This window comes from Zalophus californianus, chromosome 1 (assembly GCF_009762305.2).
Source record: "Zalophus californianus isolate mZalCal1 chromosome 1, mZalCal1.pri.v2, whole genome shotgun sequence".
Classification (NCBI taxonomy): Eukaryota; Metazoa; Chordata; class Mammalia; order Carnivora; family Otariidae; genus Zalophus; species Zalophus californianus.
In genome coordinates this window covers 58126080-58149136 of record NC_045595.1, presented here as the reverse complement: position 1 = coordinate 58149136, position 23057 = coordinate 58126080, and the positions used below count along the sequence as shown (strand labels likewise).

General features: G+C 53.0%; 1 protein-coding gene across 4 annotated transcripts in view; it reads right to left on the bottom strand.

Annotated features, from left to right (window-relative positions):
* The window catches only part of MGLL (monoglyceride lipase), a 128854-nt gene that overhangs the window by 3294 nt on the left and 102503 nt on the right, over positions 1 to 23057 (bottom strand). For all 4 annotated transcript variants that reach the window (XM_027583621.2, XM_027583620.2, XM_027583619.2 and 1 more), the window contains 2 exons: positions 16826 to 16915; positions 3086 to 3301 (listed from right to left, as the gene is read on the bottom strand). In XM_027583621.2, coding sequence (XP_027439422.1) covers positions 3086 to 3301; positions 16826 to 16915 — 306 coding nt within the window. The remainder of the gene's footprint in view (positions 1 to 3085; positions 3302 to 16825; positions 16916 to 23057) is intronic.

Sequence of the window (23057 nt, the reverse complement as noted above, 5' to 3'; positions counted from 1 at the left end):
CATCTCTAAAAGGTGATTTCTACTCTCTGTCTACACATCCCCGCCTTCCATCTGGTGCTCAGCTTATTCCAACCTGACTTTCACTCCCACCAGCCTTAGCGAATGTTCTTGGCACGGGCTCCAGTGACCCTCACATCGCAGGAGTGAGGGAACACTGTTTGCTTTCATATGATTTAACTTCTCAGCTTCATTCAAAAGTTGACCAGAGTTAACCTTCTAGAAACACTCTCCCCTTGTGGTTTGCACTGCGGCTTTCTACCCTCCTGGTTGTCTACCTGCCTCGGTAGCAGCCCCGTCTCAGTCTAGGCTTACCCATGGCCTCGCTGACCTCTGCAGGCTGGCGTGGCCCACAGGCGTGGCCGTGGCCCTCCTTCTCCCTCCCTGGAGTAATCTCATCCGGTCTCGTGGCTTGAAAACCATCCATGTGCTGGTGATTCAGGAGTTTCTATCTCCAGCCAGACCTCTCTCTGAACTCTAGATGTGTGTATCTGACTGACTGCCACTTCCAGTGGGGCTGCTAAGAGGCGCCTCCAAATTTCCTTTTTTTAATACTGTGATAAGAAACATAGCGTAAAATTTGCCATCTTCATCATTTTTAAGTGTACAGTTCAGTAGTGTTAAGTATATTCATGTGGTTGTGCAATAAATCACTAGAAATTTTTCATCTTGCAAAACTGAAACTCTGGCCCCGTTAAATTCCCTCTCCTCATTCCCCACTGCCCTGGGCAATCACCGTTCTACTTTCTATTTCTACGGTTTTTTGACTACTTTAGATATTTCACCCAAGTGGAATCATACGGTACTTTTTCTTTTGCGATTGGATTATTTTGCGGAGCATAATGTCCCCAAGGTTCATCCATGTTGTGACGTGAGTCAGAATTTCATTCATTTCTAAGGCTGAACACTATTCCATTGTTGGTCTAGACCACATTTGATTTATCCACTCAACCACTGATGGACACCTGGGCTGCTTCCCCCTCTTGGCTGCTATGAATAAGCCTCTATGAACGTGGGTGTGTGAGTATCTGTAAGAGACCCTGCTTTCCTTTCTTTTTCTGAATTCTTTCTTTTCTTTTTTTCTCTTTCTTTTCTTTTATCTCTTTTCTTTCTTTCTTTCTCTTTCCTCCCTCCCTCCTTCCTTCCTTCCTTCCTTCCTTCCTTCCTTCCTTCCTTCCTTCCTTCCTCTGGAGAGAGAGAAAGAGTGGGGGGGCAGAGGGAGAGGGAGAGAATCTTAAGCAGACTCCACACTCAGCGCGGAGCCTGATGCAGGGCTCGATCTTACAACCCTGAGATCATGACCTGAGCTGAAATCAAGAGTCAGATGCTTAACTGACTGAGCCACCCAGACACCCTGGTCTTTTTTCAAATTTCTAATGGGACTCTCTAATAGGTAGCTCAAAATGGAATTCTCAGTATTCCCTAGCTCTCTCTCCCAGTGTTCCCCATTTCAGAACACATGCCGCGAAGTCTACCACCCGGAGCTCGCCCTGGTCCCTCTATCACCGTCCCTCCTGGCTGGCCTCCGCCCTCCACTCCTGTCTCCATATGGCAGCTGTGAGGATGCCTGGAGAACTGAAGTCAGCACAGGCCGCTCTCCAGCTCCAGACGCTCCTGCTGCCCCCATGGAACGGAGAGAAAACGTCCTGACTCTCCGGTGACACAGGCCACCACTCCCTTGACTGGCTCACAGCGCCCCCTGTTGGCTGCTTACACACACCGCGATCTAGCCAACCTGGGGTCTTTGGGCTCGTTCTCCCTTGGTCAGGAATGCTCTTCTGCCGTTCTCCCTGTGCACCCCATCTGAAGTAAGAGCTTCACCATTCCCTCTGATCACCCAGCCCACCCATGGCACGACCCCCTGCATCATCATCCTGGTCAGGTTTCTGTTTATTGCTCATCCTGCTGGGACACAGGCCGCATGGGAGAGTCGGACTTGGCCTGTCGGTTCCCCCGGCCTGGCACAGAGTAGGTGCCCATGAGTAGCTGAATTAATGATGAACTGAGTGGTCTTCCTGGAGGCAAGGCCAAGGTGGGCAGCGGGAGGCTCCCTCCCCGGCTGCAGTTCTGCCTGCCTTTTCACGCCCTCCGCCACTGACACCAGCCTGCTTTCCTTTCCCTTTTCTCCTTTCTCTTCATCCACGAATTTGCATCCGCTGGTTGGTGTGGGACGGGGTCTGCACTTCCTAATGGTACAAGGGGAGCACTTGATGGTTGGCAGGGATGCGAGCACCTTTGTCAGCGAGGTGCAGGGTGGAGAGGGCCGGGGGCTCGAGCAGAGGACCTGAGTTCGAATCCCAACCCCACCACTGAGTAGGTGTGCGCTCTGTGCAACTTGCCTGCTCTCCTTATAACCGAGCAGGAAATGGCCATGGACGTAGGGCCCCCACGTGTGGTTGCTCAGGCTGTGGCGGCAACGGTCAAAGACATGTCTGCTCAGGAAGGCACCCCGGGGCTGTGTCTGCCCAGCCAGCCACACAGGGCCACCTTCAGCTATGTCGCTTGACGGGTACACAGCAGGTGCTCCTCCAGTGGGGGCTCTTCCCCATTCCACCAGGCAGACAAAATGGGCACATCTTAAGCCCACGACTACATCTGCCATCGCGAAAGGCGCTCCGAGATGGTCCCTTGCAGTTTGTTGTGTCTGACACGGCCACAGGTGCCATCCCCTCTGCGGGACATGCTCTTGAGTCCCTCGCAGACCAGATCCCACCAGGGCCCCCGCACCTTTTTGCTCAGAGCCCCTGGTGGCAGCAGCTGGGCTGCAGCTGTTGCTGCTGGTGCAGAAGGTCAACGTAGGGCGGCAGGCAGAACACACGCCCTTGACCCTTGGTCATGACAGAGCTGAAGACATGCCCTCGGGAGGCCTCTTTTGCTCAATGCCCGGCTGTGGGTGCTCTTCCTGACCTGACAACTTCTCAGTGTTCTCTCCTTCCTTTCAAGCTCGGTCACGAGAACGGTCAGCTAGTGGCTCATGCACTCCCTTAGAATTAACAGATGCCTGGGATTCCTGGTGCTTATTCCCCAGGGGGGCCCCCCGGGGTGCCACCTTCCCCCTGCCTTGGGGGAGTGGGGGGCAGCTGCTCACCTTAAGTGTCTTGTCCTGGCTCTTGGCGGACTCCATGAGCAGGTAGGCTCCTTTGCTGTCACAAAGGCTATCGGCAGAGCCCTGGAGCAGCAGGAAGGGCAAGGTCAACTTGGGGAGGGCCCGCTCCACCCGCGCGATGGCGTTGAGCAGCTGGATGACAAAGCACACCTTCAGACCTGCCCGGCAGTTGAGCGGGTCCGAGTTATAAAGGTCCACCTGCAGGTAGAAGAGAGAGAGAGAGTTCCATCAATCTGTGGCTGGGGGGCAGGGGGGCTCCCGTCCAGAGGCACAGACCTATTCCCTGGTAGTCTTCCTTCCGCTCGGGCCTGAGTGGCTGATTCCATTCGAGTGAGCTTGGTCTGGGGTGTGGGTGCCGAGAACGGACAGCATGGCTGGCCCTTCCAGAACCCGGACCTGCACAACTTCCGGTGCCTCCTCTTCCGGGCTCTACTGAGTTCCACATTCACACATGTGCCCACAGACAGCTCCAAAGCAGGCGTTTGTCGTTTAAAAGATGTGAGCAGCATCATATTGTTCGCTTTGATGATTTCACTCAGGAATAGCTTTGAAGATGTTTTGGTGTTAGTTTGTGTGGATTTTGTTTTCTTCCTTGACTTAGTGTCTGCCTGTTTGGAGTGGGTAAGGAGCCCACACGAACTGCTAGAAGGCCCAGGGCTGGCAGGAGGGGTCCTGAAGGCACACAGCAGGGCCTTGCCCCACGAACTTTAGGAGCAGCAAAGCTCACGGCAGGTCTGGGCTGCAGAGGTTGCCTGCCACCCTGACAAGGAGACTGTTGCCACCCTCGGGCATGTCTGCCCCCTCGTGGGATGTGCCTGGAGGCACGTCCTCCCTCCTAACCATCAGCCCACTGGACCTCTCCCTGACACTGTCCCTGTTCATGGCTCATAAGCCCACCCAGGCTGCCCTGGCAGCCTGTCTTGCTCTCTCTAGCCCAGATTAGTTTCTGCCTTGACTCCTCCTGCCTTTGAGGGGACAGTGAGCTGCCCGCTCACTATGGCCTGAGACGGGGCATCTGTCAGAATCTGGATAACAAGTTTCTAGAACTCTCTGAGGCTCATATGGGCAGGTGTGAGACCACAACGCCCCTTCACCCACTTTCCTCCTCCTTGCCAATGGGTTCTTTCTTAGGTAGTTGGAGAAGTGCCCTGTGGTGTCGGGACCAGGTGAGGGAGCAGAGGAGCCATGGGGACAAGGTATATGGGAACAGCTGTCTCGTGAGGCCGCCAGAGTATCCACTGTGTTCTGACTCTGATTCTTCGAATGCAGGGCCTCCATCTCCCCTTCTTCACTACCCCCTACAGGGCCTGGGCCAGAATCCTAGATCCGTGCCAAGAGGAGACAGGCCGTCCTGGGTCACCCCTGCCATCCCCAGATTCCTTCCATGCTGGGGGACTGAGCATGGCAAACCAGACCATTCGAGAAAAGCCACACGAGAGGGATTCGCCACTCCCTGCGGCTGAGCTGGCGTGACTCCTGCAGGGCCGGACCATCTGTCTGGGGGCTGAGAGGTTGGGACTGGAGGGGGCAGTACGGGGGCAGCGCGTGGCCACAGCGGGAGATCACTCAGGGTCTGTGAGGAAACCTGCTTGGGGAGAGGACTATAGAGTCTACGAGAGAGCCCTGGGCTGGAAGTCTGTCGTAAACTGACTCTAACAGGAACAATGGCAACTGCAGCACCCATGACCCGACACATACTTTGTGCTCAGCATGGGGCCAGGGTGCCACATGCAGGATCTCATTTGGTAAAAAGAAATAAGGATAGCTAACATTTATTCTGAGTTCTCCTACAAGTTTGGCACTAAGTGCTCAACCTGTTTCACCTTCACGACCTTCATAAACATGCTGTATGAGGAGGAATGGCTCTCGTGATCCCTGTTTTGCAGAGGAAGAACCTGTCATTAGTTTCCCCAGTCTTATTCTCCCCTATAAAGCCCTGGGTGTTTAGTTGGGAATACCACCTCTCAGAATAAAGGACTACACTTCCCAGCCTCCCTTGCAGTGGTGTCATCATGTGACCAAATCCCAGCCAATAGGAAGCGAGCAGCAGTGCCAGGCGCACCCTCTGGTCAAGGTTTGTCATCCTGTTGCCCCTTTCCCTCCTCCCACCGGCGAGGGCAGAACACGGGTGGAGTAGCGAGAGAGGTGAGACCACACAGACGAGGGCTGCACCCTGGAAACATTGAGCAAAAAGATGGGTGCCGGGGCACCTGGGTGGCTCAGCCATTAAGCATCTGCCTTCAGCTTGGATCATGATCCCAAGATCCTGGGATCGAGCCCCGCATCGGGCTCTCTGCTCCGCAGGAAGCCTGCTTCTCCCTCTCCCACTCCCCCTGTTTGTGTTCCCCCTCTTGCTGTCTCTCTCTCTGTCAAATAAATAAATAAAATTTAAAAAAATAAAATTAAAAAAAAAAAGTTGGGTGCCACTGGCCATGAGAAGTCACTGTGCAGAGGAATAAGCCTCTCTCCTGTTAAACCCCCATTGTGTGGTCTGGTCCCAGCAGGATGGTGAGCCTGGGCTAACAGCGCTCCATGTGAAGCTGCAGGGCCCTGCTTGCCAGGAATGTGTGCTAATGAGAGCACAGGGCCAGAGCCCATTAAGTCCTGCCTGAAGCCACCCGACACCTTGCCCTGCTGACCCAGACCTACCCGGGCATGCGAGGGCCCTCCAGGAGTCTGCTCCTGGGTTTAATTGCTCTGACAGTCCAAGTGGCTCCCTGCCATGTCTTCCTGCTTCCTTTTTCCATGTCTTGATCACGTAGGCCCTGTTTACACAATGGTCTATTACGGGCTTGGGGAAGGAACCAGCAGATGTGTTGGGGAAAGGGCAGGCCCTGGTGTGAACCTGGGTGGAAGGCAAGGGGCAGAGGGAAACTGGGACCAGCAGGGAAAGGAGGGCCGTACCATGTGGGAAAACTGAGGCTCAGAGGGCCCAACCCTCCCTCCCCCCCCCCCCAAAGTAACCCTTCTGGCCTAATCATGGCAGACTTTGTTTTTTGAGAGCTTAAGATCTAAATCTGCCCAAAGTCCTTTTAGGGTAGGGATGTGTCCTGTCACCCCCAGGAAGGAGATGGACAGGGCTCTCCCTCCTAGCCAGGTCCAAGCCCCGATCACTGGTCAGCAGAACTAGCCCATTCAAAACCAGAGACCAAAGAGTCAGTCCCAACAGATGACTTACTGTATGATCCCATTTCCATGACATTCTTTAAATGACAAAATGAGAGAACAGGTTAGTGGTCGTCAGGGCTCGGGAGAGGTGAGATGGGAGGGAAGTGGATGTGGCCATAAAGGGCAACATGACAGATACTGTGGTCATGGGGATGTTCTGGGGCTTGACTGTATCAATGTCAGTATCCTGGTTGTGATACTGTCCTAGGGATTTGCAAGATGTCACCACCTGGGATCCCTCTGTATTATATTTTTTTATAAGTGCATATGAATCATAATTATCTCCAAATAAAAAGTCTAATTAAAAACACATACCAAAGAGCCAGTCTTTGGTACTATCTTTCGCACCCAGCTCCCTCCATTTTTTGGACCACAGCTGGTCCCTCCAGCTGAGAACAGTGTCTGCTGGCAACACACCAGCCAGAGGCTGATCTGAGTCCAGGCGACTGAATTCTTGCTCCAGCTGAATGACTTCTGGGGCACCTCCACTGGCTGAGACTTGAAGTCCTTTTTCTTGGGGTAGTCGACTGAACGATATGAGGAAGACCAGAGGAGTGAGGACCACCAGCCCTGACACCTCCTAGCTGTGTGATCTGGGCAAGGCTCTTCTCTTCTAGATTCAATTTGCCAATCTGTGAAATGGGATAATAGTGGAAGTGCCTCGGGAGATTCAGTGAAATGATAAAGCCCCAGTGCCAAGCCCAGGTCTGGTCCACAGTGGTGGTGATGATATGTGGGTGCATCTGAGCCCGATACTGGGAAGCAAGGGGAGGAGAGCCACTCTTTGCTAGAAGTAGAGTGGAGTCTGCTTCAGAGACCCCAACCCACATGGCCTCGGGTAAGGCCCTTCTCCTTCCTGGGCCTCAATTTCCCCGTGGAGGGGACATCAAAGATTCTCCTTGGGCTATAATCTCGTAAACTATGAGTATTTTCCTGGCCTCCTGTGTGTGTTTAGCGATCCTCTAGTACCTCACTGTTGTCTGAGGCTCTGAGGGCTGTCAGCAAAGTTGAACTTGTGCCAAGCGAGGGATGTGCCAACTGGGACTTCTGACTTCTGCCCCTGGTCCCTCTATGGAAAGAAAACTTTGCCCTAAAGCACAGTAAATATAGCTGCAACCCACAGCAGGGAGTTTTCTTAAACTTTTGGTTGAACAAAATATAGGCCCCACCCCTACAGTCAACTCTCTTGACGTATTTTTAGAAAACCAGTCTGTGATGAAAAGCAAACTTAATTTTTGATTTGAATTATATTAAAAATAACTCACATACTGAGCCCTTAACTCTGTCCCAGGTGCTATATTAAGTGCTTTACTTGTATTTGCTCATTGAAACTTCTCTGGAACCCTATGCAGGGACTAGTATTATTACCACTGTTCTATACGTGAGGAGCCCGAAGCTCAGAGGGGCGATGTGACTCACCCAAAGTTACACAGCAAGTAAGGGGCAGAGCCAGCATTAAGAACACAGGTCGTTGGGCTCCATATTAGCCTTCTTAACCACTCACCAGGCTATGCTCCCTGTCCAGAGAAGAGAAAGTAAAGGTGGGTCTTGTGCACTCAGATGGCCAGGAGCTGTGGAGGTGGCCCTCCCCAGAAAAGAAAGGGATGGATCCCTGGTGAGGACCAGAAACATCTGGGCCTGACAGATAGTGAAGTGACCTGGTGGGTCCCAGAGGTTGCTTTCCTTCACAAGCTGCTGAAGAGGATGGGGGCACCCTCGGGGCCCAGACCCACAGGACATGGTCTCCCACTTCACAGAGAAATGTAGCCCTGCAGGCCTAATCTCCTGTGATTTCCCCTGAGTACCCATAGATGTGCCTACGGCTGGGGCTTTTTGGCCCTCCTTCCCTCGGAGCTCTCCCCGTCCCTCTGGAAGCCTCCCACGTCCACCTGTGCTTTAGAGCCCGTCCGTCCTGGGGTCCCCACCTCCTTCCTCCATTGTTTAGTCTCTGTTAATCCAGCTGTTCTCTTCACGGGAAAAATCAGATCACCTTCTCTGGCCTGCAGGGGAGAGAGGGGGGGTGGCAACTCTATCCAAATGATCTTTGGGAAACCCTGGGGGAGCCTAAAATGGACTGGCAGGTCTTTGCAGAGGCAGTCCATTCATGCTCCATCTTTGTCTTGAATGGTGGGAGAGGCGATCTGTAGTGGTGAAAATGCTGTCCTCCGTGCACCGGCTTCCCTTTCCCCCCTCCAGTGCTTCTCCGTCCGGCCTGACGCTCTTCGCCTCACTGATGTCTACTCGGCTTTCGGGCCTCTGGGCCGACTTCACCCCTTCAGGGAGGCCTTCCTCCCCAGGCTCTCAGGCTCGCGGCCCCCCACCAGCCCCACACAGGCCCCCCGACGGCGGTTAGGTGTTTACGCGCCTTGCACTCAAGCCTCGCCGCAACCCCCCCCCCCCCCGCTCCCCGGGGCAGACACTGGGCGGCTGAACGCATGAGCAAGCCGACCTTCCTCCACCCGCCCGAGAAGCCACCCTCTGGGCCCTGGGTGGCCCCTGGGAACCTCCGCAGCAGGCTCCCTGGCCCACAGCTGGCGGAGGGGCTGATCACAGCTGGAATGACACCAGGAGGCCTAGAGGAAAAGGTCCCTCTTTACTTCATCTCACGAGGAACGGCTGGGCATGACAGATGAACCCCCACCCTCCACAAAAGGTCAGCTCTCTGGAGCTGCTGGCGGTTGCTTTCCCTGGGGCTCGTGGGGCTGTGTTCTCATGACTGCCAGGCTTGTGGAATATTCTAAACGCAAATAAGAATTTACCATCAAAATTGGCCTGAATACGGAACATACTGAACGTGGAAGACAGCCTCGCCTGGGGCCGCCAGTGCAAGCTTGCCTGTCCACGTGTCCTCTCCTGTGCCATCTTCTGTACCTACAGACTGCGGCTGCCCCTGACATTTCCAGTTTCCGGAATGCCCCTTCCCGTGTCCTTCCTCCTGTCTACTGGGGAGGCTCTGCTCCCTCTCGGGGACCAGTTCAAGTGTTTCCTCCCATTGACCCATGCCCAGACACCACTGGGGAAGCTGGCACTTCTGTCCCCAAGGCTCTGGTATCTGTAAGGACAGATGTGGTAATGACAGCCCCCATCTCTGTGGCGTCTACACCGCACCGGGCTGCAGCCTGGCCCCCAAGGTGCCCGAGGACCAGTGACACTGAGTGTGGTTTCCAAGGTCATGTTGGGGCACAAAGAAAGAGACAGAGTCGGGGAGCTGGGTCTGGACTTTGTTGCAAAGCTTATGCTCGCCCCACCGAGCCCGCAGCCTACCTCTTTGTCCTCTACCAGAACCACTGGTGTCTCTTTCTGTCCCTATGACCCTGGAAGACAGGGTGGCTCATCAGGTATTCCCAGCCTCTGGCTCAGGGCCTGGCCCGAAGCAGGGGTTCCATGAAAGTTTGCTGACCTGATGTGCCACCTGCAGGATGGCAGAGGGGAAATGAGGGTCTTGCCTAACTTGGCCCAAAGTCTCCCCAACTCGGTCAACTGAAGGCAAGCCCTGTTCACCAGGAGCCCCAAGGCTATGACTACCAGAGTAGGTGCCCAACCTTGGTGCTTGAAATTCTTGAGCTAGACAAGAACCATCAGAAATAAGGACACTGCAGTTCCCTTCTGGATATAAAAAGGATTAATCAGGATCAGCCTACGTGTATGAGTTACCACTTAATCAAGAGCATGTGAATTACTGAACATTCTTTCCCAAGAATTACTTTTTCTATTAAAGCTTAAACTCCTGGACATTCTGGTCTCTGCCTTTTGGAGCCATGAGCTGGGCTGGCACGTCATGACCCTGGGCACATGGGCGCAGGCGGTTTGCACAAACCCACAAGTCTCTGGGGCTTCTTTCTGGAGGGCTGAGGGTCTTCACAACCACAAGTGATGCAGACAGGCAACCCTGCTTGCTCCTTTGGAGTGGCATTCCCTGAATTGTGACCCCAGACTCACATACAGCTCCTGAGTGGTCACCAAAAGAAGGGGAAGAGCAGCCACCATATTCTCCACCCAGTCACACCACAGCCACCTCTTCAGAGGCCCGGGAACTGAATAAACAGCAAGGGGAACAGGAAAGCATTACAGGGATCTTACAGGACCACCTCCCTAACTGCTGGTCACAAAACAGCAAGATCACATGATCGCAAGTCTTCAAACCAAAATTTGGTGGCAACTAAGGAAATCAGAATATGGTCTAGATAGAGAATGGGGTAGGAAATTATTGTCACTTGTCCAAAGTGTGATAATGGATGGCATGGGGTTACATGTAATTATCCTCCTCTGGGTTCCTTCCTCTTGGGCAATACACGCTGAAGTATTCAGGAGTTTAGGATCCTGGTGTCTGCAACTTTATTTTGAAAAGGTTCAGCCAAAACAGTGTATCTACTTCATGACATTGGATTGGGCAATGACTTCTTGAATACGATATCAGAAGCATAGGCAACATAAGAAAAAGGTAGGTAAGCTGGACTACATCCAACCTTCTGTGCATCAAAGAACACTACCAACATAGTAGAAAGGCAAGCCACAGAATGGGAGAAAATACTTGCAAACCATATACTGATAAGGGGTTAATATCTAGAATATATAAAGAGCTCCAACAACTCAACAACAACAAAACACAAAAAGCCTAATTCAAAAAACAAAAAGGGCTTGAATAGACACTTCTCCAGGGAAGATACACAAATAGCTGATAAACACATGAAAAGATGCTCAGCATCATTAGTCATTAGAGAAATGCAAATCCCTTTGGGGCATAAACCCAAAAGTATCAAAAGCAGGGTCTCGGAAGAGATATTTGCACACCCATGTTCACAGCATCATTATTGACAGTAGCCAAGAGGTGGAAGCAATCTAGGTGTCCATCGGACATGCTCAGCTCAACGGCCCTTACAAAAGCAGTTCTGACACATGCTACAACATGGATGAGCCTTGAGGACATGGTGCCAAGCGAAATGAGCCAGTCACAAACGGACACATACTATATGATCACACTCATATGAGGGCCCTAGAATAGTCCAATTCATAGTGACAGAAAATAGGATGGTGGCTGGCAGGGGCTGGAGAGGACGGGGAGCAGAGAGTTACCATTTACTCAGGACAGAGTTTCCGGTTGGGAAGATGAGAAAGTTCTGGAGACGATGGTGCATATGGCTGAACAACCCTGTGAATGTACTTCATGACCCTGAACTATACATTTAAAAATGGTTAAGACGCTAAATGTTATGTTCTGTGTATATTACCACAATAAAATTTAAAAGAGATAAAATTAGATATCCATATTGATATTTTCATATTTAAGCACGGATTAAACAAGCATGGCAGAATATTTCCAATCGGTGCATCTCAGGGAAGAGCATAGCGGAGGGCATTGTACTACCATGATGACTTTTCTGTAGATTTGAAATTTTCCATAATTAAAGCTGGAGGAGGAAACTCCTTTCCCTACACTCCCGGTTTTCAGGTTGGCCAGTGGGAGCCAAACATCTCTTGGGTAGGCTTGGGGCAGAGAGACCCCTGTGGGCAGAGTCCGCTGTTTGGGGCTTGTGTCTGGCTGGGCCATTTATGCCAAGGCTTAGCAAGTCAGCTGCATCCAATCCTCACGAAAATGGGGGTCCAGATCTTAGCTCCCAGGTGGCTTTGAGGTGACGGAGGGTGTCTTGAGAGATCTTGGCCCAGATGGTATTCCCATGTAAACCCAGCCGAGCGCGCAGTTTCTTTCTTCTTGGATCACGTGAGGGTACTTGGGAGAGAAGCTACAGGGCAGGGAGAGCACCTCGTGGTCGTGGGTCTGGCTGGCAGCTGGGACTAGCCCTGACGGTCTCCCTACTGACTCAGTGGCTTGCCTGCTGCCTGCAGGAACCTGCCTCTCTCAGAGCTGGTGGCGGGAGGAGAGCTGTGAGCAGCAAACATGCGGGGGGGGTGGGGGGGGCGGGGGGGGCGGGTCCACAGACACCTCTCATGCAAGGCACAGGACCAAGTTAGACCCATTCCTGTGCTCCCTGCTGGCCACTCCCATATGGAGACAGACATGCCAAGAGACATTCTAATGGCCCGTTATGTTTTTGTTTTTTAAGGTGTTAGTAAATTATTAGCTGCTTCAAATAGATAAGTCCTCTGCGGGGAATGTAAGCTAGGAATGATGGAGAGTCACTAAATAAAATCAGCAAACCAAACCGGGCATACTGGAAAGTTAATAACCGGTTCTCAGAGGGGATTTCTGTGGGAGGCTGTGTCCTGGGGACAGAGTGGGAGGCTGAGGCCTATCTTTAGCTGTGGTGACAATTAGTCAAAAGCCTCAGCGATGGCCGAGCTTTCCAAGTCCTGGCAGGAGCCTTCTGAGGGCCAGGGGCAGATACAGCCTCCCCGCAGTGGGGCTAGGAGCCATGTGGGCAAGAGGGGCAGGCGAGCCTCACCCTCAGCGCGGGGCACCTCTGAAACGCTGGGTGGGGGTCTAGGGCGGCGCCCCCCTGGAGGAAGGAAAGGAAGAGAGCTGGCCACTGCTCACAGCAATGCGGGTGCCTGGATCTTGCCATATGGCCTCACCGGCAGGAGTGCCAGCAGCCAGGATGTGCTCAGAGGGCAGCCAGCGTATTTATAGAACACAGAGACGTGGTCCCAAAGACACACTGCCTCAATGTACACACAGCAGATGCCCCTCGTAGAGGATATGATCATAATCACAGCCCTGTCTTCCTCCCAGTCTCTACCCGGTTCACAGGCTGGCAATCAGAGAAAGCAGTGCCTTCTGTGCATGTGGAATTGGGTGGTTATCAGTGGTTTGAGGGTGTGAGGAGATCGTCAGCAACCTCCCCCCTTCGCCTCTTGCCCCAGTGTCCTTGGCCGGAGAACTATTTAGAACATCCAAGGCTTCTCAGAGTGGGAGGGATTCATCATATTGTGAAAACCCCACGGTTGAGGGTGGAATGGTGAATACGTCAGCACTCTAATGTTCTGACCAAGGATGCTAAATGTGTAGACAAACATAAAAAATGCCCGAGTGGCAACTTCTTTGTTCTCAGGATTTTAATGCCAAGGGCACTTGGCTCAGAGTAGAGAGATCTTGGCTCAAATCCTTACTTAGTAGCTGCGTGTCCTTGGGTAAGTGACTTGCCCTCTCTGGGCCCACGCTCCACAAATGCAAATAGTGGTAGTAAGACTGACTTCCGGGAGCTGTGGCAGGACACAAGGGCTAGGGTGTGTGACTCGGAAGAAGGGTACGGCAGTGGTGCACTGGCTGGTGCTGGGACAATGTAAGGCATCTCGGCCTGTATTCCTGGAGGCTTCGCACGTGCTGGGAGAACGGGCCTCCATGGGCTGGTGGCCATGACGCCTGGGTGGGTTGTGAGAACACTTGCCACAGTAAAGCCCAAATGCAGGTCGGGCTTTTGACATTCGGATGACAGAGCTAGCCTGCTTCCCAGAGACAGACTTCCAGATCTTCCAAGAGCCTGAGGCCCCTTCCACCGGGTCCTGCTTTAGTGAGCTTGTTAGGCGAATGTCTCTTTTCTTTTGGGGGCTTTTATAGCTGCAGGCTTCCATGGGAAATATCTTAGCGAAAGATGGGCCTTAAGACACCCTGATGTTAGATCCGGGGAGGTGCCTTTTCTGAACACATTTTCCCCCTGGGCGTTGCTATTTTTAAGGCTCAGGCAGAATGTTCAAAGGACTCGGAGTCTCAGAGCTGCAACAAGCAAGGGGCTGATTCTCTCCGCGGAGGGATGGGAACTCTTGCTCCTTGTTTATTCCAACTGGAGTCCAGCCTTCCCTCCGAGTCTTCCCAGCAGGGAAATGGATTAGCATTTCTAAAGATTCACCCCTTTCGCCTGACCGCTCAGAAACCTGAGAATGCGGGTGCGCAGCGGAGGGGTGCGGGCTGGATGGGGCGGGGGGAGGGACAGGGAGGGGAAGAGCCTGCTCGCTCTATGTTCACACCAGACTCCTGTTTTCTGAAGGCCTTCAGTGGAATTTTCCATTATCTCAAGAATTAGATACAAGCTCTGAAATTTGCTCCTTTTAAACAAAGAGGGTTTGGAATCACGTCATTATCTTTTCTTCCCCCTTCCTTTTTGCCCAAGTACCTTCAGGTGTGAGATAAACAATTTGAATTTGCACCTGGACGTTTCATCTCAAAGATGTCAAAGGGAGTGCGCGCGCTCTCCCTCATTGTTGTGCTAGCACAGCTGAGGCAAAGGTAATTGGTCTTACTAGAGATTGCACATTCAAGCCAGAGCCATTATTCGGGACACCGGCAGGTGGAGAAGCCTCCGTCACAAAGTGAACCCCGCACACGGGCCACAGCCCACAGCCTCGGGCTGTGTGCACCTGCTCTTGTAAGGCAGGAAAAAAAGCTTAGTGATTGTCCATGGTAGCTAGGAGGAGGCAGCCAGGCCTGGCTTCTCAATCAGATGGATTCAGCTCTGGCCCTGAGGAGTTGTGCCCCTTGGACAACGTAAACCCCTACTTACCACTGAGTCCCAGTCTCCTCATCTGTGTAACGGGGTTAATGCCGACCTCATTCACACACATCAGGATTAGATCGAACAGCACTAGTTTGACTTCAGTGTTTCTGGGTCCTAAAGTGGTGCCTTTTCACTGTATAGATTGGCCTTTTGAAATGAAATTTTTTTTCTTTACTCAAATATTCTTTGATCCTGGGGGGTCAAATTTGACCCCAAAATGTGGCTTTGGGAGGTATTGTAGATTTTAAAAGTGGATTAAAAGTTTCAATTGAATGTGGATGACTTGGGCAGATGGGACATCCCAGGGGGGCCCCCCACAGGCCCCGCCACCCCCTAGGGTCTCTTGCCAGTGTCATTTACAAACAGGTGGCCCTCAGTGGTCCAGGAGTCAGACCTCTGATCAAGACTTCTTCCCACACATTAAGGCCAATCCCCATTTAGTTGTCTACTCTCTAAGTGACTCGTTTTACAATGAAGTTACAACCTGAGTGCTCAGGTCCTGAGGAAACCCAGGAAAGCCACGGGAATACCAGAGCACCCCACTCCATTTTCCAGGAGCCCTGCGGAGCCAATGATTCTATGGTTTCCAATTCCTAAGGTAAGAGGGGAAACTGAGGCAGAAGAGTAGCAAAATGATTTGCTTAATCCTGAAGATAATTCTGGTATCTTCCAGAAGCCCAGGGTTGCCTCCTGTCCACTGGCCATGAGCCCACCGGGCTCCCTGCCCCCACAGAGAGAGCAGGTGGAGGAGCACACCCACCTAAGCTCTCAGGCTAGCCCCTGCAGCTCACGTGCAACATGGGGCTGCTGTGTGGCTGGATGAGCTCCCGGCACCTGTCCGGCCCCCAATCAAAGGCAGAGTGGAAAGTGCTGGACTTCAACTAGATGGGAATTGGGCCGGCTCACTGAGCAGTCTCTTAACAGACCAATCCAAATCTCTGGGGTTTTGGACTATACTCAGGCACCTTATCTCAGGCACACGAGTTGACCTTGACCTCTTGTCCCTGCTGACCTTGGTGCCTGGTCCCAGAGGTGGTGACATTAACCAGATAGCAAAACCTCCTGCCTTCTCTCTCTCAAAGCCACCTTGCCTTTTCTGAGCTCCTTTCAGCTGGTTTAGTTCTTAGAGAAGGTAGCCCAGCTCTAAGGTAGCCCCACATCCAGGGGCTGTGATGGATTCTTGGCAGGGCAGTGGCTCTTAGGAGAAGGGGTTCACAAGGTGCCTTATGATCTGACCTCACTTTACCCCTTGCCAGTCACCTGCTGCCCTCTCTGCTGTGGCTGAACCGAACTATTGACTGTTCCGCAAATGAGCTATCCTCCCTTCGTGCCAGGTCTTTATCAGCACAGTTACCTTTGCCGGGAACCCGCTTCCTCTGAAGCCCCTCCAGCTCTGGCACCAGCTTCCACCTCCCAAGCCATGGACATATGACTTTTGGCCTGGCCTGCATCCAATCTGCTACCATCATCCCAATTTGCCCCCCAGGAACTGCCCTTCTGTACGCTGAGCCCATGAGGTTGGATGGGGTCAACACCACTCCTTTTCCTGAACAATAAGTCAGGCCCGGACAGTCTGCCAGTAAGAATCAGCCCTGAGACATTTGTTGGCTTTTCAACAAACTGTCTTTCTGCTGGGGTTGCTTAGGTAAAGCTGCTGGTGACCATCCTTGCTTCCACTTTGGGAAAGATTGCCTGGGAATGAAGCCAAACCAGGGGATATGAGAGTTGGGGAGAGACACATGGTGAACAAGACTTTTGAGCCCCTGGATCCAGCCATGCCTGAAGCCTTTAGTTCCATCCACCAATAAATATCTCTTTTTGCTTGAATCACTTTGAGTTGGGTTTCTGTCACTTGCAGCCACAAGAAACCTGGCTGATTCACACAATTTCATCTGATTTGCTCCTTTGCATGTTCAGGGTACACCTGGGGCATCATAACCACCTGTCCCTTCCCACCCAATCCTGAAGCCACATGGCACCTCATGCATCTCCATGTCCCCATCACTTCACGCAGGGCCTCAGCGAAAGGGTGGGAGACAGCCATGGATGGAACTACCACTCAGTTTCCCACCGGCGCTGGTCCCCCCAGGTTTTCAGAAAGACTCACCTCCGTCTTATTCCGAGAGAGCATGCTGGAGTCAATTGGGCCCAGGGACATGTTTGGCAGGACAAGGTTGAGAACTTTCGCAGCAAAGACCTAGTGGGGAGGGGAAAACAGGGGGTGTGAGTTCGGTGGCATCCACGTCCAGCTCTGCCCACGGGACAGTTTACAATAAATTAAGAAAAGTGACGCCCAAGCTGAACATCAGCCAGGTTCGCCTCCCAAGGCTGAACAGCCTGGGACTCCCCCTGCTCTGATTCAGACAGCCTCTACTTAGTCTGGCTCGGATCTGTGCCGTGGGTGAGCCGGGTGGGAGGTGGGCCGCCGTGGCTGACGGCAGGAATGCCATGTCTATTTTTTGCCTGCTCCGGATCCTGTGTGGCCACCCTCCCAAGCGCCCTCATCGCTTGTGGTTTGGAATTCTTTGCAGGAGCTGCCCAGTTGAGTTCTTAGGCACAAGTCACTTCTCTGGGGTTCCTAAAAATACACAGCAGGAGCAGAATCACCCAGATCACCTGTGAAGTGGGGGAGCTCGGAAGACCCCAGAGGAGCCTGCTCTGATCGGAAAGAATCTGTGGATTGCCTTGGTTTCTCTTGGAGGGAAACAGAAATAGTCACCAGCCTGATCAGGAGATGTGTGGCAGAGGGAAAGAGACCTGATTTGATCCCTGGCTGTGCAGTCTGGCACACCTGGACACAGGATCTGAACATAGCGGAGCTTCTGTTTCCTTAGCTGCCAGTGGGGACTTTGGCACTCCCCCTGAGGGCCACTGTGTACAAAAGCTGGCACACAGTAGGTGCTTAATCCATGCTCCTTGAACTTGAGCCTGATGCGGGAACAAGCCTCGCCTCCACACCCCATCTCTCCGGCAGGATCTGGTGTTTGCCCAGGAGCCGTGTGAGCCTGGATCTCACACTTCTGCCTGCCGAGGGGGGCTGTTCTCATTTCTGCACTGTGCACAGACACTCAGGGGTGAAAGATGCTATTTTACGAGTGAGCTGTGACATGCTGAAATTAGAATCGCATGGAAGGTGGTGAGTGGTGAATTCTCGGTCTGTGTGGAAGGCGCACATCACAGAGCTGAGAGGTGATGTCCCCTCGGTACCCTCCGCGGGGGCGAGGGCACTAACATCTACTGAGTGACAATCTTTGGTGTGTTGCACACAGCTGTAGGTGCCCGGTCTTTTTATCTTGACACAGATGCCGTGAGGTGGGGGTTCATCCTCACTGAACAGACAAGGAAACAAGGCCCAGCCATGCACCCCGCAGCCAGCTGGGAATGGGGACAAGAGTCTGGGCGAGACTGTGCTTTCCTCTCATGCCACTGGCCTTGGTTACTCTCTCTCCGTATGAGTGTAAGTGGGGGCCTCCACTTTCCTGTGGATGACCACACACGGCGGTCACTGAGGCTCTCTGTGGAGACATTGCTGTACACCGCCCCGCCCCCCCAACCCACTTGACACTCAGAGCTATAAAACATCCCGTGTCCTCAGGCTGTACAAACAGGATGTCACCTCACACCACTGTCTCTCAGACAGGGAGATCAGGCCAGGGATCAGATCCATGCTTCAGGTAAGGATGGGAGCTCCCTGCCTCGAAGACCAGCCTCGCTCCCTGCACCCCATGCCCTGCGGTCCAAGCCAGCAAACCCCATGCACGTCAACTCGCTGCTGTCGACGTGCCAGGCACCACACCAAGCCCTGAGCTGACTTGTGACAGTCTAGCATAGAAATAGAAGGGAATCCAACTTGGAGCACTGGGGAAGGGCCTGGACTCGGCCACACAGTCTGCGGCCTCATGGGATGGACAGGACCTGTGGGGTGGGGTCAAGAGTCAAGGCGGGGTCGTGGGCCAGCCCCACAGACGAGCACAGGACCGGGACAGCTCAGAGTTCGGGGAGCTCTGACAAAGGAAAGGGTTTGGGTGTTTCCAAAGGTCTATGAACTCCAGGAATTGGAGGTTTCTCTGGGAACCTGAGTTGGGATCTGTGCTTTTAAAGGTTAAAGAAAAAGTTTAAATGAAGAGAAAATATAGCAGATGAGGAGCACATTGCCACACATGGCAGGGAGGCAAAGCGCTGTGCCCCGTGGCCCCCATTGGGCTCTGACGGCATCGGGAGCGTGGCCTCTGTGGGACTTATTTCTTCCAGTGGGACTGGCCCAAGGGCGACATTGTTAGGGAAGAACTTAATGTGTAGCCCAAAGCTTGCACAACGGGCATCTAGACCTCTCGCCGTCCTCAGCGACTCTTGCCACAGCTCCCTCACTGGGCCTAAGGGTGGACGGTTGACCATGTGTGGCCCTGCCACGCCTCGGAATCGCCAGACATGTTTGGCCTGTGTGGCCATCTGGTCTGGCCCAGTCTGCTTGAGGACACCGCTGTTTTTCTACCCTTCAGTTTCCTACCCATTCCCAGATTAGATGGCCTACAAGCTCCGCAGCCCTGCTGGCCTATAGCGAAGTGAAGGAGGGAGCCCACACAGCATCCATGCCAGCACCCTTAAGCCCACCACCTGATTGCTTGTTTGCCAACAATTTATGTTTGTGGCCATCACCTGATTCTGTGTGGCCCCAGCCCACAGGGGCCAGCCAGTGGTGAGGAGACAGACTTACCTTCATCTTTGAATCTATGCTCCTGCCATTGGTGTTTCTTAAACCAAAACATTTATGCCCCAAAGTGCGAAGACACCCATTTCCAGGAGAAGATGCTGATGGTTTAGGTTTGACAAGGACCAGAAAAGGCAGCGCGGTGGCTCTGGATTCACAGGGCTGAGGGAGGGGACCAGAGGGCCGGGAAGGACCCCACCGGCTGGAGAGGAGCACTGTCCTCTCTCTGAGAGAACACTTCACTTTCTCTTAACAGAGGAACTTTCTGCAGCTAAAGGAAGCTTTTAGGAAAAGAGTCTTGGAGGAAAAATAAAAGAGGAGGGCCATTTCTGGAGAAGTATTTCCTTTGTACAAAATGAACAATGCCCGGGGCCCCTGGGTGGTTCAGTCGGTTAAGCGTCTGCCTTCGGCTCAGGTCATGATCCCGGGGTCCTGGGATTGAGCCCCGGGTCAGGCTCCCTGCTTAGCGGGGGGGGGTGTCTGCTTCTCCCTCTCCCTCTGCCCCTCCCTCTCCCCCCTTCATCACACTCGTGTTCTCTCTTGCTCTCTCTCTCAAATAAATAAATAAAGTCTTAAAAAAAACAAAACACAACAAAACAAACAAAAATCCCCAAATGAACAATGGCAGGGTCTGGTCTCTGGACCAGAGGAAGACGACACTCTTGTTGGAAACTTCTGGTCCTTCCATCCAGTTAGCACACTGGCGGTGGGCACGGCACCCCCACCCGGCCCTCCGCCTTCCGGATAGTCTGTGGCCTCCCTGCTCTAAGTGTGGTCCTTGGACCAGGAGCACCAGCAGCACCCGCAGCTCCTGGGGACTCTGGCCTATTGGATCTAGGGCTGCATTGTCACCGGACCCCAGGGCATTCTTGTGGGCTGTGAAGGTTGATGGGCGGCCATCACAAATGCCTCTTCCCAGGACCCACCCTGAAAGATTCTGATGGAATTAGTCTGAGGTGGGGCCCTGGCGTCAATAATTTTATTTTTTTTTAAGCTCCCTGGGTGATTCCAGTGTTCAGTCAGAGTAGAGAAAGTGCCCCTGTCCCATCCTGGTTTGGACAGGGTTGGGGTGGCACACAAATATCTCTGAAGGGCATGCTGTCCTTTTGAAGGAGCCATGATAAAAGCTGTTTGGACGGCCCTGACCCTCAGCCCTTTTTCTAAAGCTGCATGGTAAGTTTCACATCACATTTCTAACAAGACGCAATTGGGTAAAGGCAAATCTTTGGATGACAATAATGTAGCTTAAAAAAAAAAAAGAATTAGTTGATTAGCCTCTTCCCCACAAAAAAATCCAAGAAGGTTGCAGGGGCAGGATGCTTGGAACAGTTGCAAAAGATACTCCCTTTCCCTGCTGTTCTTTCAGAGGTTGTTTATTCCATTAGCCTAAAGGCTAACGGGGGAGGAAAGGGTGAGGCAGGGCAAAATGAACTGAGCAGGGGCAGCGGGTTGATTGGTGTGATGCCGAGAGCCAGAAGGGCTGAGAAGGGGCATGAAGTAAGGAAGGGCCATGTAGTAAGGAAAGAGCGGGGCTGGAAAGGGCCTGACAGAGCCCACACCCTGAGGGTCCGTTTTGTTCAGGCTCCTCGGAGGCTGCCGCTGCATCCCACCATGATCCCCCTGAGCCTCCACCACCAGCCGGCAGAGCCCCCCATCTACTTCCAAGGGGAAGGTGAGAGAAGTCTGCAGAGGTGCCAGGGAGGGGTGCTGCTCACCCATAAAGAAGTTGGAATCAAAGAAAATAACCTCGTTGCCAGTTCCCTCAGGCTCTTCGGATAATCCTGCAGGAGTGTGGAGAGAGCCTCGGGTTCAGCTCCGGGAATGGGCGACCCCAGACAGCCCCCCTTGAGGTGCGATCCCCCACAAATCATGACCCCCTTAGGCTAAGTCAGGTTTGTGCCACCCAGTGGTGCTGACTCAGCAGGGACCCCAGGTCTTATCACCAGAGGATAATTTGGGGGCAAAGACCTACAGCTAATGGGCCCAAAGTTGCTAGCCCCCAGCCCCAGAAAGAGAAGACTGAAAGCCAGGCAAATTTGGATTCAAACTCTGGTTCTGAATCACCAAGAAGGTCTATGGTCCTCAGTTTCTTCATCTCTCAAATGGGGATAATGAAACAGACCTCGAAGGGTTGCTGGGGAGGTTACCTGAGACCTGGTGCCCAGAAAGCTCCTCCCTAACTGCCCTTCTGGCTTCTGGCCCCAAGAGAAACTCAAAAATACTCCTTGGCTGACTGAAGAGAGAGCACCTGCTGATGTTTTTCAGAGTGAAGGTTTCAGGAAAAGTGTGACCCGCAGCTTTGCAACAAACGTCACAGTCACAGCCAGAACCCCAAACTATTGCATCTCCCAAAAAGGACAACTCTCCCAGAAGTGAGGCCCACCTCCCGATGAGCAAGGGACTAGAGTGTGTCACCAGCCCTTGACATGCCCTTGGGGCATTCCTGGATGAAGTGCAGCGCCCATCACTTTAAATACTAGTGACTTACACAAATGCCTCTATTGATCCAAAAGGTTTTAATGGCTCCCTAAGATCATTTTTAAGCCTCTGCCACTGAAAGACTTGACATGAAGGAGGGAATTATAACTGCTATTTTCAAAAGTGGCTCCAGCAAGCTGACTTGTGCAAAAGAGGGCCAGAACGCCAGGCCTTCTGTGAGGGTGACATCCGTGCAAGGGTCAGCCCAGAATCTTTTTTTTAAAGATTTTATTTATTTATTTATTTATTTATTTATTTGAGAGAGAGAATGAGAGAGAGAGAGAGAGCATGAGAGGAGGGAGGGTCAGAGGGAGAAGCAGACTCCCTGCTGAGCAGGGAGCCCGATGTGGGACTCGATCCCGGGACTCCAGGATCATGACCTGACCTGAAGGCAGTCGCTTAACCAACTGAGACACTCAGGCACCCTCAGCCCAGAATTTGTTGGTGGTGGAGGAACGCACCCTCAGGCCAGCTGAGACTAGAAAGTCCCTTGTGCCTTTCCCGTAAGCCGAGCTGGGGAGGAGGCAGCCGGTGCTCCCCGCTGTCTGCCCCGTGCCTGACGCATCGCAGGGGCTCCCCAAAGATGTGTTGGAGAGATGACTCGTTCCTTGAATGCCAAGCGTCTAGAAGTCTGAACCCCCAGCTCCGACGGCGCAGGCACCTGTAGGACAGAGGTAACACTGCCCCCCCCCCCCGCCCCCTCGCCCCAGGCTCATCACAGCGGCCAGATTCACAGGCCAGTTCAGGACGGTAGTTTAAGTCCTGGTCCCTGGGTCTAACTTTACAGCAAGTGTGAAAGAGTGGCCATTTCCCCTGCTGCCTCCTGTTTCCCCTCCGCCCCCAGCCCCCAGATTGTCCCCAGGGCCTTCTGGAGCCCAGTGACTACAAACAGATGAGAATGCGCTCAAGTCAAGCAAAGCTGACGGCAGGCATGCTTTGGGGTGAAAGGGAGCATCCTGCCTTGCTCGCCCGCCAGGGCTGGGGCACAAGCTGACCTTGAGCAAGACAATGGGCCTCATGTTCTCGTCTGTGAATTGGGAATGACTTTCTCTCCTTACTGGGTGGTGGCGGAAAGGAACTGAGACAGGGAGGGTCATGCACCGAGGACCAGGTTGATGGGGAGTGGAAGCATCTGGAAGCTCTGGGCTGGCTC